This window comes from Musca autumnalis, unplaced genomic scaffold (genome assembly GCF_047663935.1).
Source record: "Musca autumnalis isolate F117 unplaced genomic scaffold, ASM4766393v1 scaffold_3, whole genome shotgun sequence".
Lineage (NCBI taxonomy): Eukaryota > Metazoa > Arthropoda > Insecta > Diptera > Muscidae > Musca > Musca autumnalis.
The window spans coordinates 132,223,953-132,242,344 of NW_027411866.1; the positions used below are offsets into that span (position 1 = coordinate 132,223,953).

Here is an 18,392-nt window from a genome sequence, read left to right on the forward strand (position 1 = left end):
TTTGCATGGTGTCATAAATCGTTGCCCTATAGGAATTCAAAATTAGTTGAGCGGCTAAGGCTCTTCAGTTGCGATAGATGGGGGATTTATTCTGAGGACCGCATTCACACGATAGTTGTTCATGGCATCTGCGAATGCATCTGTGTGAATCCAATCCACACCTGCTCTTCCTGTTGTAGCAGCATTTGACATTGGATTGGTAGCCGCTGGCCGAAACACTTTTAGTTTCGGTTCAATCTGGTACGAAAGAACCTGCTACCATGGGATTGAACAAGACCAGCAAATAACTGTGGTATTCGCGGACGACATGGACATGCTGTCGAATGTTACCCCTACAATCTTTGAGTATTTAGTGGTCGGAATTCTATTATCATCGACCAGGACTTCCAGCTCTGAGTTCATCTCCGTAATCCATGTGGTGAACAGAGTGACCGTAGATTTAGTGGCGGATATTTGAATATTCCTCACGCGGAAAAAGTGGTCAAATCAAACAAACATGGGTACAAACTTTCACAAACGACACTAGGGAAAGTACGCGACGCCTAGACAATACAATTATCCGCATACGCAATGATCTTAATACCATCTGGAGAGGGTGGAATATACGAAAGGTCGAGGTTAACAGTTCCGCAGATATCATCCCACCTTGGGACACTCCCAGTTTTACTCTTCGGGGATTCGACTTCTTGTTCCTGAATTTCACGTACGACTGGCGTTCACACACATAATTGATTACACTGGTCAACACGACTTTTGTTTCAACCGCAGTTGTTGTTGTTTCTAAATGAAATCGGCGAGCTATTTTCAAATCTGGTCACGGTTTTTCTCCATCAGCTCTTGTTCTTGAGATATAGCTCAAAATCGGTTTTTACGAGTTTTACCCAGAGTTTCGTTATTTTCGGATACAAACAAATATTTTTTTGCGGGTTTTTCGACACTAATATATTAAGAAGAAGTTGTACGCTCGATACAAAACGTTCTTTGAAATAATTATGGCGAATATTTATCAAAAAATATAGAAAACATACGATGTATCTTGTAAAAATTGCATATTTTGAGTACTTTAAGCTGTAATTACGTCATCGGCGGAAGTCATAGAAGCTTCATATGGCATTCCGGATATCTTCAGGGTGTCTGCTATATAGTCCTGTATTCAAATATTTAATATAAAGTTCATAGCGCCCACGATTCGCCCATATCCTAAAAATCGTCATGAAGTACTCAAAATATGCAATTTTTACAACATTCATCGTATGTTTTCTATATTTTTTGATAAATATTCGCCATAATTATTTCAAAAAGCGTTTTGTATCGAGCGTACAACATCTTCTTAATATATTAGTGTCGAAAAACCCGCAAAAAAATATTTGTTTGTATCCGAAAATAACCAAATTCTGGGCAAAACTCTTAAAAACCGATGTTGAGCTATATCTCAAGAACAAGAGCTGATGGAGAAAAACCGTGACCAGATTTGAAAATAGCTCGCCGATTTCATTTAGAAACAACAACAACTTCGGTTGAAACATTCAACTTTTTCAATTTTGTTGAGCAGTGTTATCGAACTTTTCAATCTTGGCCGGAGGTTATCTGCTAGACGTTTCAAACAGCGTGGAGTGCCTGACAGTAGCAAAGGTTTTTGATAGGTCAAGCGCCATAATCACTGTTCAATCGCACGACATGTCTGGTTGAGTCCTCTACTAACATGTGTGAAGATGGCGGACAGCGCTGTTGTCGTGCTGTGCTGCTTACGGAACCCATGCTGATGATCGGCAACTGGATATACATTACTAACCCTGGAGAGGACTAAAGCCCCAGGGTTTTAACTACGTGCGATAAAAGCGAAATCGAGCTATTCCTTTCACCTTTGCTGGCATCCTTGCCTGGCTTTAGTAGCGGGACCATTCTGCCATTTTTTCAGACTTCGGGCACAATGTGGGTTGTAGGTAGCGACAGGTTGAGAACTTTCGTAAGATATTCAACATCCGGCTGGCTCATTCAGGTATTTCTGCACTACCATGAAGATACCGTCAGAGCCTAATGCTTTGGATTATTTAGCGTTTCTAATGGCATTGGCAACATTATCCATTAGAAATTGTGGTGGCAGGAAGAGATCTGATGCGACGTAGTACTCTTCTCTTCGCCCTGTCACTTCCGTGATGCTCGACAATTTTTTTAATATCCACGATTCTGATTCAAAGATGGTATAGCAAATATTCCTTAAAAATCCACAAATATTGCTCCAAAGTGTCACAAAAAAATATTCATTATAAATCCATAATTTTTTCGTCCCAATCGGCACACAACAACAAAAAATTGAGCAAACAATATGTGAGTATGTTGTACATGCTTTTTCAATGCGTTAATGGAGAGAGAAGCTCTCTTTGCTTGCTCGCGAGTAAAGGGCTGCGGAATGCAGGTATATACTCTTTGATACAAAAAAAATGTGTCTCATCGAAATAACTGTTTTAGACCCCAAGTTTCAGACTATTTGGAGTCGATTTAGCATGTCCGTTCGTCTGTCTGGCTGGTGGGCACGATAACTCTCGAACGGATCTACCGATTCTATATCGTAATATTTTGTCCAAAATTAGTTTAAGTTCGAAGATGGCCTATATCGGTCCACTCCTTCGGTACCTCCCCCTCAAAAGTTCAAAATTTTCCTGGCGTGAACAATAATTCTCGAAGCGAGCAATCGATTTGGTCCAAACTTTGCACGTTGTATTATTCCTTCCATACCGTTCAAAGAGCGACATCTCTCTTAATTACCGGTACCATGAAAAGCACTCCATAGGCTGCCCTCAATGTATTAGTGGATCTTCATCCGATGAATCTCGTGGTACAAGAGTTGGCAGCAAAGAGTGCTCTCCGACTCCAGGAGATAAGCTCATGTGCGTGAAGATAAAATCGATTTTGACTAGCGGAGACAAAAACCACATTGGTGGTGGTATAACAGTATAACAGTTGTATAGCAGATTCGTACGAAGGTAAAAACGATTTTCAAGAATATATGTATGTTTTAGAATATTGCTCGGTATATAAAAAAAGATGAATGCATGCATAGCACTAAGTATTTCATTGTGGAAATTTTGAGAAAATCGGAAATTTTTGAAAAAAAAAAATATTATTACACAAGAAAGTTAAACAAATCGACCGATGATGAAAAGCCTCCTTATATGGGATGGACCTATTGAGGGGCCTCCTAGGCGAAATCTGTGGGGGTAGAACATTTTGGCGTATGCAGCTAACTAGAGCATTGGCTTGGCTATCAGAATATGCTGATATCCAATGGATTCATTGTAGAAAGTTAAACAAAATCGACCGATTATGAAAGTCCTTCATATATGGGATAGACCCATTGAGGGGCCTCCTAGGCGAAATCTGTGGGGGATAGGAATATTTGGCGTATGCAGCTATTTAGAGCATTAGGTTGGCTACCAGAAAGTGCTGATAACTAATCATTTGATTGTAGAAAGTTAAACAAAATCGATCGATTACGAAATGCCTTCATATATGGGATGGACCCATTGAGGGGCCTCCTAGGCGAAATCTGTGGGGGGTAGGAATATTTGGCGTATGCAGCTATTTAGAGGATTGGGTCGGCTACTAGAAAGTGCAGATAGCTAATCATTTGATTGTAGAAAGTTAAACAAAATCGACCGATTATGAAATGCCTTCATATATGGGATGGACCCATTGAGGGGCCTCCTAGGCGAAATCTGTGGGGGGTAGGAATATTTGGGGTATGCAGCTATTTAGAGGATTGGGTCGGCTACTAGAAAGTGCTGATAGCTAATCATTTGATTGTAGAAAGTTAAACAAAATCGACCGATTATGAAAGTCCTTCATATATGGGATGGACCCATTGAGGGGCCTCCTAAGCGAAATCTGTGGGGGGTAGGAATATTTGGCGTATGCAGCTATTTAGAGCATTAGGTTGGCTACCAGAAAGTTCTGATAACTAATCATTTGATTGTAGAAAGTTAAACAAAATCGATCGATTACGAAATGCTATTTAGAGCATTAGGTTGGCTACCAGAAAGTGCTGATAACTAATCATTTGATTGTAGAAAGTTAAACAAAATCGACCGATTATGAAAGTCCTTCATCATTGAGGGGCCAATGGGTCCATCCCATATATGAAGGACTTTCATAATCGGTCGATTTTGTTTAACTTTCTACAATCAAATGATTAGCTATCAGCACTTTCTAGTAGCCGACCCAATCCTCTAAATAGCTGCATACGCCAAATATTCCTACCCCCCACAGATTTCGCCTAGGAGGCCCCTCAATGGGTCCATCCCATATATGAAGGCATTTCGTAATCGGTCGATTTTGTTTAACTTTCTACAATCAAATGATTAGTTATCAGCACTTTCTGGTAGCCAACCTAATGCTCTAAATAGCTGCATATGCCAAATATTCCTACCCCCCACAGATTTCGCCTAGGAGGCCCCTCAATGGGTCCATCCCATATATGAAGGACTTTCATAATCGGTCGATTTGTTTAACTTTCTTGTGTAATAATATTTTTTTTTTCAAAAATTTCCGATTTAGTGCTATGCATGCATTCATCTTTTTTTATATACCGAGCAATATTCTAAAACATACATATCGTCTGCTCCGTCGGAAAAGGTCGTAAGTCCACTTTTTTTGGAAATCGCGTTTTTGTTACAGGATGATAGTACAAGTCAAAACACGTCGTATGATACAAAGAAAATGGTAGTATGTGGCGTTTTTCTATATGTTTTGCCCTTGTCGGAAAAGGTCGTAAGTCCACAAAACGTACAAATTTGAGTACGAAAAGGTCGTAAGTCCACAGGGAAATGTATACTTTAAAAGAATACTACAGCTAATGTAGTTCAGATATAATGTTTAACGTCATCCATGGTTGGGGTACAATGTAAAGAACTAGCCTACACCTTTGGATGATAATCGGATGATATTTGGCGGAGCCTGTGGACCAAACTTTTGAACAAAAATGTGATCATTTTTATATTGCAACGAAAATTAATATTTAAAAATTATTTTCCCCTATAAGCGAACTGATTATGAAAGATGGACTTCTGGCCTTTTCATTGATACAAATTGGGATGCTGTATGTGTTCGGCGTTACCTCATATATTGACAAATTTTTAAAAAAAATCAAAATTTTTACTGTTTTTACTGTCGTATATCTTACTTAACTTTATCAAATGGTAATTTGTGGTTTCTCTTGGGACATTTATTCACACAACGAGATTAGTTTGTATTCTGAATTCAATAAAGTAATACCTTCCAACGGACGGGTAAGTGCAATGTTTATATTATTAAATGATTCTAAAATAATAAGTGATTGAAATGATATTAAACTAAGAAGGCATCATGATTTTTGCTAACAAAGAGCAGTATGAATTTGGAATGGAATTAGACGATGGTGTCATGGGTCTAGTTGCCTATGGTTTTAAGGGTGATTCTGGAAGCTCTGATGACGTCAATACCAAACATCCTAGAAGTAATAGAAACTTCTATACCAAATCACGAAGATCTATCTTAAAAATTGCGATCTGTATCTTAATTTCAAAAGACGGACAGATGGTCATGGTTATACCGACTTCGAATTTTACTCTGGTCGGGTCTTATTGCTTAAATATGTACCCAGGATTGGGGAAACGGAATCGGTCGTAAGTTTTATATATAGCGCATTTAAAAAATAGGGCACAGGTGTAACCCGCTCCTCCGAAATTCAACAAAATACATATATAGCCTACTTAAACCAAGGGACATCCCTGTGCATAATCTGAAAATTACATGGAATAAGTACTTAGGGTTGGAGATTCAACAACCTTTGCCTCCCAAATTAATTTTCTGACCGATACTTTCATAACTTTTACAAAAAAAGCGTTTTTTGAAAAATAGGGTCTGCCCCGGTTGTTCCTGGTATATTCTCTGAAATTTTCAAAAAAATTGGTTCAGCCGTATTTGAGTATATGCGGAACATACAAACATACGCACATTGTTTTTTATGTATAAGATTTCACACAAAAGTTTTGGTCCATTTAACCCGCTAATAATTTGTCTTAAACTCAAATCATTCTTAAAATTTCGCTCCGATCGGAATATTAGTGCGATCTACAGGACAGCTACAAAGTCGGGTAAAAATTGTGGGTTTGGTCCATTTCACACCTTTCGATCATAACCAACATCTAATGGGGTCACTTCTGGTCGGAACCCGACCTCTCCACAAAATTTCGTGGCGATCGGTCCAAAGTTGAGGCTTGTAGTTTTATTACAATTGTTAATGGATGGACGGACACACATAGCTAGATCGCTTTATCTCGTCAAGATATGAAAAAATGGCCAGGGGAGGGGTCTACGACGAATACTTCGCGATGTTACACGAATATTGGACAAAACAAACTTATAATATCCGTTCCACATTGTTTTGTAAAGTATAAATATTTTATTTTAAAAACGTCCGTAAATTGTAGGAAAAGGTCGTAAGTCCCTACAAAAATACAAAATTGTACAAGGAAAAGGTAGTAAGTCCAAAGACATCCAATTATCTCTCAAAGGCGACGGAATTTTATCAAATGAAGTGCAGGTATTGAAGCGGAATAAATAAACGAAAAATACTGCCTTTAGCACCATAATAAAATCTTTAATACAGAAAGCGCTGGAATATTTTTTCTTCCTCCTGAAAAATTTATTGAAAGGGACTTACGACATTTTCCGACGGAGCAGACGATATATTCTTGAAAATCGTTTTTCAAAATCGTTTTTACCTTCGTACGAATCTGCTATACAACTGTTATACTGTTATACCACCACCAATGTGGTTTTTGTCTCCGCTAGTCAAAATCGATTTTATCTTCACGCACATGATAAGCTCATGGCGCAACTTCGACTATGGGCACGCTGTTATTTTACGACGATCTGGACTATCAGTGGGATCGGAGGTAATCAGTGACTATATATCACCACAATTACACTTCGACGAAATTGAAGTTCGGATACCTGACAGAGAAGCCTGGACCCACAACTCCCAACTTCTACCCGGTATAGAGGAGCGGGCGTCTACAGCGATACCCTCAACTTACGGATCTAGTACAAGCTAAGCGAAATTTGTAGCGTCTTTCAAGCCGAAATCTTTGCGATCACGAAAGCTGCAGAGTTGAAAAAACATGAAAGGGGACATAGCTGGACCGGTGACTATCTATGTGGATAGTCAAGCGACCACAACATCACTTAGATCCCACTCAATCAAGTCTGCTGCGGTCTTGCACTGCAGGAAAGCTTTTGAGGCCCTAAGATCAATCGTTACCTTGCACTGCGACATCGAGGGAAATGAAAAAGCGGATGAAATGGCGCGTCGCGGATCTGAGTCAAACGACATCGAAATCGATAACTCAATCAAGCCACCCTTGTATCACTTCATGCGGCTCCTAGAACAAGTATACAGGGAGAAGGCTGGTCAGATTTGCAACAACGAACCTGGCTGTAAGGTATCAAAGGAAATCTGGCCCTACCTCTCCAAACGGAAGACCACTTCTCTACTCTCTATGAGAAAACCCGACCTGAAACTAATGGTTGGAGTAATCACGGGACACTGCAGAATAAGATCAATGACCTGCAAATGGGATAGAGATGACTCCACGGACTACTGCAGATTATGCGAAGATGAAGAAGAAACAGAGACGATTGATCACTTATTATGCCGTTGTCCAATGTTCATGACTAGGAGAATTCAAACAATGAGTGAACATAGAATATCATCTCTGACAACATTTTGCCAAGCCGAGCCGACAACACTGCTTCTTCTCGCCAAGGCACAATGGTTCCAAATCCAAATTTTCTAGCCAAAACTATTTCAACGTCCATTTTGTATTGAAATTAATTATTATTTATAATAAATGTGTACAAATAGCAATTATTACGTTTTATCGACCAAAATGACCAAAAAACTGCCAAAATTTTTTAAACTGGGTGGTCCTCTTGTGTGGGGTCTAAACCAAAACATTGACCTATGCTAATAATTTTTGGTACGAAGGATTCATATCTTCCAAGACGTCAAAATACCAAATTTCAGCCGAATCGGTCATAAAGTGTCGCTAAAATCCACAAAATATCGAAAATCGGACAGTACTTTTATGTGGGGGCTATTTCAAAAAAATTATAAATACTTGTTTTCTACAATCTAAAACCCTTAAATATGAATTTTGAGGAAAATCGGTTGATAGATGTGGGTATTACCGTTCTATTTCAATTGGATACTACGTACAGTCACAACAGGTATTTACAAAAAAATCTCCCATCTTAATATAGAAAAATGCACTTTTTTTTAACTGTGGCAAATTTGAGCACGATTTGACTTCTGAATTTATTAGTACAGACCCCCTGCTATCTTTCAAATTCGATTTGGAGGTGGACAAATTTGCACATTTTTTTAAAAGTTTAAGTATATTTAAAAAATATTTGTAAAAAATAATTTTTAATATATTACGCTAATTTTACAAATTTCATCGTTCTTTTTGTAAATATTATGAAAGTACTCATTAACAGCTTCCCGATTCATAATAACTTTGGTCTCACTACTGTATACTTATGCAGCGACACAATACAACAAAAATTGTATATTTTACAGCACCAATTCTGTTTTATTTTTACATAAATAAAAAAGTGTCAACTTTGGTACTGCGTCAATCAACGAATACTAACGTTATTTACAAAAACTAATTATTTTCAGATGACATGATGTGTTTTTTATTATTCTGTGCAAATAAAAATTAACATTTCGAAACTTCAAAAATAGGGTTTTGGCCAAAAATTTCCTGATTGAAACCTATGTGCAAGGGTCTGAAGTGGCTTCAACATGAACGAATTACAGCACCTTAATATAGCAAAACCTCCTCACTCGCTCTCCTTTCTAAAATAATTTCTCAATTGTCTTTCAATCCATAGCACTTACTTAATTATTCTTATTTACTTAATTATTCTTAATTCTTCCCTCGATACCTTCTATGCAATTTAATTATTTTCTTTTCTCCAACCCACACTATAGGATGAACACAATGGACCATAAGGTCTCCGAGTGGAGTGGCTGCTGCACGTCCTTTAACCTAACCTAACCATTATTCCTTCCAGATCGGGTTCGAATATGGACAATATCGGTCCACTCCTTCGGGTACTACCCATACAAAATTTGGACGAAGGGAAGTTTAAGAGCTCCTCTCACATCGGTTTGGTTCTTTTTCCACTTAAGTAGTTATAAATGTTGAGGTCGGTTGGTGCCTTTGTAAATTTCCAATACGTTTCAGTGGAGTTTAATGCGTGACTTTGAGAATTGGATTTCTTATTTATCTGGATTTTGGTTTGCTCCTGTCTGTGACCTAAGTAGATTTTACATATGTAGGTCGAATTTTGCGGATTTACCTTCTAAATTTACGTGTATCCAAATGTAGAATTGATTTCAATATTATCAAATTATGTATCAATTTTGAATTACCCACCAATTATTCAGGTATCGTAATATGCAATACCTAATCCATTCAGTCAATATTAAGTGCAAGCTGCAAAAATAGCAGCACCAGGCAATTGTCGGTTTTAATATCAGTTAAAAACAAAAACAACAACATCCAAAAGTAAAATGTCTTTGATGGCGAGTGGGTGGATGTGTTTTCCTCTTTTAAGATTTATGTATGCGCCATTTTTTACACTGCTGTCTGTCTATGTCGTACTCGTTGTTCAACGTCTTTTCTGCATCTGACTGGGGTTCTTCTTTAGACATCAAAAGCGAACAAAAAATAAACTAAATTGTTGTCTATCTGAGGTACTGTATGTCTGAATGTGTACGTGAAACTCAAACGTATATTTAAAATCCACAATTTAAGTGTTAATTAATGCCAACATTGCTCAATTAGCCGGTGTGGAAGAGGAAAAAAAAACGGGGTAAAAGATATGTTGCTGAGGAGGTAAAACACAGAAAGATGATGCCAAAATACAGACATACAAAATATTGACACAATGCTTTAAGCCAGACTGTCGGAATGAAAGTTAAATAAAAGAATGATTTTGTTGTAATTATTTACATCTGTTGACTTACCTCTTTCCACAGCCTCTGAGAAGGCTTGTCGTATTGTGGCCATATTAAAGGCCGGATTGAATCTGCAAATATGACAAAAAAGCGGGAATGAACATATGGGATAAAGGTTAGAGAGGGTGGTGGGTAAAGGATATCACGTAACCCAAACAAAGCATAAATGTAGCATAGGCACGTGATAACACAAATAAAATTAAAAGAGGGGAAAAGAGAAAGTATTGGATTAGTATTTTGTAGAATTTTCACACATGCAAATGTATACTGATTTTGTTCATACATAAGTGTCGAGACATTAGTAAAACTATATTAAGAAGTATAAAAAAGAATTAGTCGACTAGGCCGACAGATAAACACTACCACCCTATGGCTATGAAAAGACACATAAGTTTAAAATGTTGAACCTTTGTGCAGCAAATATAAAAAGAAGTGGCCCTAATATTTGCTAGACACTCTGAAATTTCAGGGTCCATATCGGGAGTTTGGACTTCCCAAAAAACTTTTACCGGGTAATTAGTAGTTTAAGTGGCCTTAGACTGGATTAAGCCCCAAAAATGTTACAACTTTTGCATGGGAGGTATCGGAAGGAATTGACCGATGTAGTCCAGATCTAGGTTTGGGAGAAATATTTCGATGTGTAACATAGGCTTAGTGGGAGACCTGGATAAGTTCTTCGACCTGGATAAGTTGGCAACCCAAGAGTTTCGGACACTTCAAGGAGTCTGAGCTGGTTTACACGAATGGGGATTGCGCAAAGTAAAGTTGCAAACACTTCAAGGAGTCTGGGAAGAATTGCGCGAAGGGAAAGACCACGAGTCTGGAACACTTCAAGGAGTTTGGGAAGGATCACGTGAAGGAGAAGACACAAGAGTTTTCGAAGACTTCAAGGAGTCTTAGATGTTTTACACGAAAGGAGGCATTACGCTTAGGACGAGCACCAAGAGTTCAAGGAGTTTGGGAAAGATTACGCAAAGGAGAAGACCCACGAGTTTCGAACACTTCAAGGAGTGAAGGAAGAGTACCTAAGAGTAACGAACACTTCAAGGAGTCAGGAAATTCGTGGAACGAACCTACCCCTAAACCGAACGACATCGTTAAAGGAGATCAATTCTATAAAGTGTAAAGCAGAGGGAAAATTTGTTCTAGAAATTCCCATAGGCAGTAAGAGAGTCAAGATGGTTGGGCCAATCGCGTAGCAAAAGGAGGTTAGATTAGTAAAATAGGAGCCTTTCACAAATGACATCAGGGAGGGTACCTGACGTCAAGATCGTACAATTCATCCGCCTAAGTTACGATCTCAATGCCGTTTGGAGTGGGCGCAATACAGTAGAGGTACATGTTAAACAGCTCCGGAGATATCACCATACCTTCGGAAACTCCCTGTTTCACTCCACACATATAATTGATTATCTAACGTTTCAAACTTGCTCCTGGGGGAGTTTGCCATTCTCCTACCAGACGCGTCTTCCCGGGTGGCGGAGGGGAAGGGGGTCACTGCAATGTGTGGAGTCGGAGCCGTCCTTGGGCAACCAAAGCCGGACCCGACACCGCACATCGTGGAGACCCTGGGGGTATTCGGAGCCCTCGTGGATCGTGGTAGTTCCCTTAAATAAATTAACTAAAATGGGTAGAAAGAACAGAAGAAATAAAATAAAGTAAATTAACTCGCTGCACCGTGAGTTAATAACCCAGTACCGGCGGCAAGCGTTGGTGTGACCACAAGCCATGTGTCGTCGAGATCAAATGATTGTGATCCGGCTGTGTTAGGTGTGGATGCCTTGGCACCTACAGCTGTACCTGTTACAAGTGCATCAATTCCAACACCCAAAATAGATGAAGACCCGGCAATTCAAATGGAACATGATTTAGCCTGGGCTGCTGAAAGCCAGGTTACGGCAGACAGGACCGCGTTTGTGGTCGGGGACGACCTTCACGGGACCCTCAGAACTATTCATGACAGTTTAGAGAGGCAAAGTAGGGAACTCCTCGACCAACTGGATAGGTTTGTACCGGATGAGCATAGTGAGGACACACTCCCGGAGGAATTGTTACACAATCTGACCCTGACTGACGATGAGCTGGACACCACGGTGATCCCAGCCAAGTATACATAGGAAGATTGCTGTGACTCTAACAAAGGGAGTGCGATTCCTGATACCCAACCGGATGCAAGTTTGATTCCGACTGGTCCTGTGTCGGCACTTGCCGACAATAGACTTCAAAGGCAGGCTGCAACTGAAACGATGTCCGACGACGGGGAATCTAACGAGACCCCGACAACGGGCAGCGACTCGAAAGTTGCATCTGCACGAGAAGCATCGGATGCGAAGCACTACAAACGTGCTGTATCCTATCTCCACAAGTTCGTAGGGAGAGATGCGAACTTGCATTCATCAGGGGTAGGCTGAAATTCATAAGGAAGTTCGAGAGAACTTACCCGCGTGAATTTCATCGCGAGCTCCAGGTGGAAAGGATCTTCCTCCCGGATAAAGTAGTGGAGCCGGCTAAGCCTACTGCCTCTGGCAAATGTGCTGCGCCGAAACCTGTTCAGAAGCTTAACCCGAACCGACAGGTAAAGGAAAAGGCTAATGAATGCACGCCCAAACCTACGGGCACCCCTAGTGATGACCGACCGGTAAAGGACTCTGCCTCAAAACCCGATTCTGCTCCGAAAGGCAAGGGTGAAGCGGCTGGAAATGCTGGTCTCAAAAGGAAGATGGTTAGGCCAGCTAAGGAAACATTGTCTTCTGGAGGAACGAACAATGCCCCGCAGCATAAATCAGTGAAGCGCGTTCGTTCCTCCGAGGGTCCACAGTCTTCACCTAAGAAGACGATGACTTCTCAGCTGCTTGAACCATCAACCTCGTATGCGGCGGCTGTTGATCGTACAACCAAGGGGAAGCAACTGAGTACAGAGAAGGCATCCGCCTCCTCTGGAAAAGTTAACCCCAAGGCGCACGTTTAAGGACGCAAGAAGCCGTACAGTAGACCGGTTACAGTGGCAGATTATAAAGACCTGCATTTGGCAATCATCGACAGAGCTGACCCAAATGGTAGAATCAGCGACAGTCACTGGTTGCTTTTTTAAACTGGTCTTCGGTCTGCCATAGTTTCTGGACCGGAAGATCAGGAAAACCGACAATTTGGCAGCGCCTTCTTACGAAAGGGTGTCAAGGTTATTAACTGTCTGAACAAGAAGTCACGAGATTTTCTTGTTCGGACAGTTGAGGGCTTTGGCGCTCTGTGGGAAGGAGCTGATCTTGCGGCGGTCTCCCTATCGGATATTCCGTCCAGGAAGATTCTTTCAGCGTGGATTCCCCCACCTAGTGTGGATAAGGAGCTTCTGCTGAAAATGCTGAGATTGCAAAATCTTAACCTCACTACGTCGGGCTGGACTGTAATAAGTATAGCACCCTGTAACGAGGATGGTGGTTTGGTTGCAAGAGTGGCGGTTGACCCCCGTGGGGAGTTATATCTTAGAGAACGTGAGGGAAAACCGAATTTCGGTTCAGGATGGGTTCGGTTTCGACTGAGTCCACCCCACGAAACTCAGTAAGGGTAGGGAAGCGGCATCTTGCAGATTAATCTGCATCATTGCAAAGCCGCCGCCGCTGAACTACTCTTGTCCCTCACGACCTCTGAAGTGGACATTGTCTTAGTCCAGGAGCCTTATATCTATAAGAAAAAGGTTTCTGGACTAAGCAATGCCAATTTCGACATCTTCGCCGCGTCCGAGGGGGACAAGGTGAGGACTTGTATAGTAGGTAAAAAGAGCTTAAATCTAATATTTCTATCTAATTACAGCAACGGTGACATGTGCACGGTTAGGCTGGAGCATGGTACGGGGATGGCCACGCTGCTGTCATCCGTATACATGCCTTTTGAGGCCACGTTTATATCAAATTCTGGAGGAGATCTATAGGGCGTGTTTGACTCTCTCATATGTACCGGGTCTGTGGAAAGAAGTAAAAGTTACTTACATTCCCAAAGCGGGAAAACCTAGTCACTCTGCACCAAAGAACTACAGTCCCATCAGTTTATCATCCTTTCTCCTTAAGACTCTCGAAAGACTGATCGATTTGGAGATAAGGAGCCATGTAGACACCGCCTCTATAAGCAGCTCACAACACGCCTATATTAAAGGCAAATCTGTGGAGTCTGCCTTGCATGAGGTGGTTGGCTTCATTGAGAGGAATATGGAAAACTTAAACTTTACCTTGGCTGCCTTTCTGGACATAGAAGGAGCTTTTAACAACGTAGAACTTGAGTCCATAAAACTCTCACTTAAGAAAGTTAACACACCTGAACCTCTAACTTGCTGGATAAATAATATGCTAGAAAGCAGAATTACAAACTCCAGCATTGGGGAGACAAAAATTAGAAAACACCGTTACTGTGGCTACTTGTTATAAACAATATTTTGACTGATATGGACAATCAAGGTATAAAAGTTGTTGCCTACGCGGACGACGTTGTACTACTGATATCCGGTAAGTTTCCGTCAACCATTTCGGAGCTTATGCAAGGAGCATTATCGACGCTGTCGCGCTGGGCTAAGGCCAATGGCCTTGGAGTAAACCTAACCAAGGCAGAACTGGTAATGTTCACGAGAAAGCGTAAGCTCGGCGTATTTGTACCACCAACACTGGATGGAGTGCAGCTTCAGCTCTCGCCCGAGGCAAAGTACCTTGGCACAATCCTGGACTGTCAATTGCGATGGAACAGGAATGCTGAGGAAAGGGCGAAGAGAGGATTGATTGCACTTTATTCATGTAAGAATTCTATTAGTTGGGGTCTAAACCCATTGATTATACACTGGTTGTATAATACCGTGGTTAGACCCATCTTATCCTATGGTTCTCTTGTTTGGTGGCACTCACTGTGCCAAATATCGACATCCGCTAGGCTTGACAAGGTACAAAGAGCTGCCTCGATTCTCATAACTGAAGCCACCAGGAGCACACCACAGGCTGCTCTGAACGCAATGCTGAACTTAAAACCACTGAGTCTCAGCATTAAGTGTCAGGCAACTCGCAGTGCCCTACGGCTGCATGAACAGGATCTCTGGCGCGGTTGTGCCTATGGGTATGGATGTTTCCTGAACGGAAAACTGAGCGACTATATATCACCAGTCCTGAGATTTGACGATATAGACGTCGTTATACCTAGTAGAGACGACTGGAACCGCAGTAACTGGACGGTCTGGCTTTTTATACAGACGGTTCCAAGATGGAGGAAGGTACCGGGGCTCGCGTCTACTGTGAAGAGCTATCTCTTGAGTACACCTACAGGCTAGACAGCAACTGTAGTGTCTTCCAGGCTGAAATCTTCGTGATTTGGAAGGCAGCGGAATTGATAAAAAGTTTGGATGCAGAAATCGGTGACTATCTTTGTGGATAGTCAAGCGGCTCTTAAAGCCATCAAATCCTGCAACATCAAATCCGATGTCGTCCTTAAGTGCAGATCAGCCCTGGAAACGCTAACTAACGGCTTCCGGCTATGCTGGGTACCAGGACACCGCGGCTATCTGGGTAATGAAAGAGCAGATGAATTAGCTAGACGAGGATCGCAGTCTACAGATCTAGCTATCGCTGACTCTATCAAACCACACATTTGTAATTTCTTTCAAAAAATTGAAACGTTCTCTGACGAAAGAGCCAGTGAATTGTGGCATAATTAACCTAGGTGCAATGTGGCAAGATCCATATGGCCGTCTCTGTCAGTCAAAAGAACGAACTCTCTGTTGAACCTGAGTAATGCTAAAGTTAGAGTAACGACGTGAATCATTCCTGGACACTGCTATATCAGGGTCCATACCATCAAATCTGTGAGAATGAGGAGGAGTTAGAGACGATCGAGCACATCCTGTGTCATTGTCCAGCCCTGGCTCGTAGACGGCATAGGTTAGTAGGTGTTCACTTTGTATCTAAAATTCTCAAAATACCGAAAATCGTCTATGTTGAAAAATTTTGGTGAATAAGTTTTGTGACCACTGGGAACCTCAAATAGCAAATTACAGAATGTTCGGAAATCGAGAGGTACCGTTATATGGAGGCTATACTAATACATAGACCTATGTTGAAAAATGTTGGTCGAGAAGTTTTGTGACGTCGGGAAAGTCAAACTGCAGTTATTTCATTTAAAAAAATTTAGCTAAAAACCTAAAAATACCGAAAATCGGGAGGAACGAGTATATGGGGGCTATACATGGACCTATATTGACAATTTTTGGTGGAGAAAATTTGTGACCACAGGGAATGTCAAAATACAGAAAGTTCGGTCAACAAATGTAGCTAAAATCCTCAAAATACCGAAAATCGGACGGTACCGTTATATGGAGGCTATACCAAAACACGGACCTATGTGGAACATTTTTAGTGGAGAAGTTTTGTGACCACGGAGAATCTCAAATGTTAAATTGCGGGAAGTTCGGTCAACAAATGTAGCTAAAATCCTCAAAATACCGAAAATAGGGAGGTACCGGTATATGGGGGCTATACCAAAACATAGGCCGATATAGCCCATATTCGAACTTGATCAGCCTATGGAAAAAAGACACTCGGGTACATAAATATAACGTTCCAGCTCAATTATTATGGAGTGTTTACAACAGACGATCAAGCGGACATTTGCGGATTTCAATGCGTTACAAACGGAAATACAAACTTAATATACCTTCCATACTACGGTGGAGGCTATAAACGCCCATCTGAACTAATTCTACATTTATATTAGACAAATTTCCTTGCTTGTTGTTGTTTAATGGAGAGAGAGAGAGAGGAGAGGTGTAGACATGAACACTAAATATCAAAAATTGCTCCGCAACAGCTCCTCATTTCAAATACAGTTTATAAAGATAGTTTCCAAAAATTCTTCCTCATAGTTTTGTAAACTTGTGCTATCAATGACAAATTTATCAATATTTATAAACTTTAAGATAAGAAATAAACTAAAGGTGATAATTTTTATAAAATAAATAATTCTACAAAGTCACAGATATCTCGACACTATGTTTATTAAAAGATCATGAAAAATAGAAATAACAAATGAAAGGTAAGGTAAAGACAAGACATATTACCCAGACTCTGAATTCATATTGGTCGGCTGATATTTGTTTCTGTGGTATTTTTACTTGCAATCCAATGCTGCTGCTGACAATTAGAGTACGGCGATATCGATGATGGTTGTGGATACGATGACGATAACAACAAATATGGTCAGCCAATGTTGTCGAAGGTGTAGAATTAAGGTGGCTGCGGCTGTTGATGATGATTATGACAATTTTGTATTTTGCCTATTTTTTTTAACTATGATAATGACGATGCAATGTCGATCGACGACTATAACAACAATACGGTTACGGTGGTTAAGCTTTTTGGATGAATCACTTTATTTGCTGAAGGGGATGCTTTGCTTTAAGTATTGTTTGTTGCTGCTTGGTTAGTAGTTTTTGTTTTGTTTTGCCACTTTTTCAAGTGGCGGCTTGTATATTTGACTGTGTTTTTATTGTTTGTTTTGTATGTTGCTTTATTCCGTTTGTTTTGCACTCTTTTTGTATTCTATTTCTATTTACAATAACAACAAAAAATTTAAATAAATTTATAGTTAAAAGCCCAGCACATAACCTCCTCATGCAGCTATTATTCAACGTTGAAGTGAGGGGGAGATTGCGGTCTTGGCGTTCACCAATAACTGCGGAGATAAATTATTTTAAGCTTAGTCAATGAACTGGCTGACGCCTGCATGCATGATCTTATTCAGGTCTCAAAATACATTATTTGCTTCTTGTTGCGAATGTATTGTGTCTGAAAGGTTTAACTTATTCGAGCTATTTACGACTGTTATTCTTACTCTCACTTTCTCAATTGGAAGAGGCATTACAAAGATAAATGGTGTTGAATATAAAAATGACGAGCATACGTGCCACTGTGCCTAATTGTAAAATGTTAAATTCAAAAATTGATGTTCAATTATTCGATAAAAATCACACAACAAGGGCTTCTAAGAATAGGAGATCGGATATCATGAAAGACTTTTATAGTAAGTTTATATATAACCGGATTTAACAAACAGACTGGGTTTCACATGTCAATTCCATTGCTTAAGTTTCAAATAAATTCTCATAAAGAAGTTTTACCCTGAAAAAGGCTATAATATAAACATGGCCTCAGGAGAAATGTATACATTTATAATATACCAAATAAGACTTAAATATGTATTGTTATAAAGCAAAAATTTGATTTTTTTAATCAAATAAAATGTTCCACAGTTTGGTAAGAGTTCGAATGAATTTGGTTTCGAAGCATCTTAGTAAAACATC

General features: G+C 40.2%; 1 protein-coding gene across 15 annotated transcripts in view; it reads right to left on the reverse strand.

Annotated features, from left to right (window-relative positions):
• Positions 1 to 18,392, reverse strand: part of AP-1gamma (adaptor protein complex 1, gamma subunit) — a 60,656-nt gene that overhangs the window by 17,082 nt on the left and 25,182 nt on the right. For 12 of the 15 annotated variants that reach the window (XM_073974429.1, XM_073974430.1, XM_073974428.1 and 9 more), the window contains exons 2-3: positions 17,151 to 17,637; positions 10,079 to 10,140 (exon numbers count right to left, since the gene is read on the reverse strand). The exons of 1 other annotated variant lie outside the window; for it this stretch is intronic. In XM_073974429.1, the coding sequence (XP_073830530.1) occupies positions 10,079 to 10,140; positions 17,151 to 17,167 (79 nt within the window). In that variant the 5' untranslated portion in view covers positions 17,168 to 17,637. The remainder of the gene's footprint in view (positions 1 to 10,078; positions 10,141 to 17,150; positions 17,638 to 18,392) is intronic. 2 more of the 15 variants (XM_073974421.1, XM_073974420.1) reach the window with 1 other exon arrangement.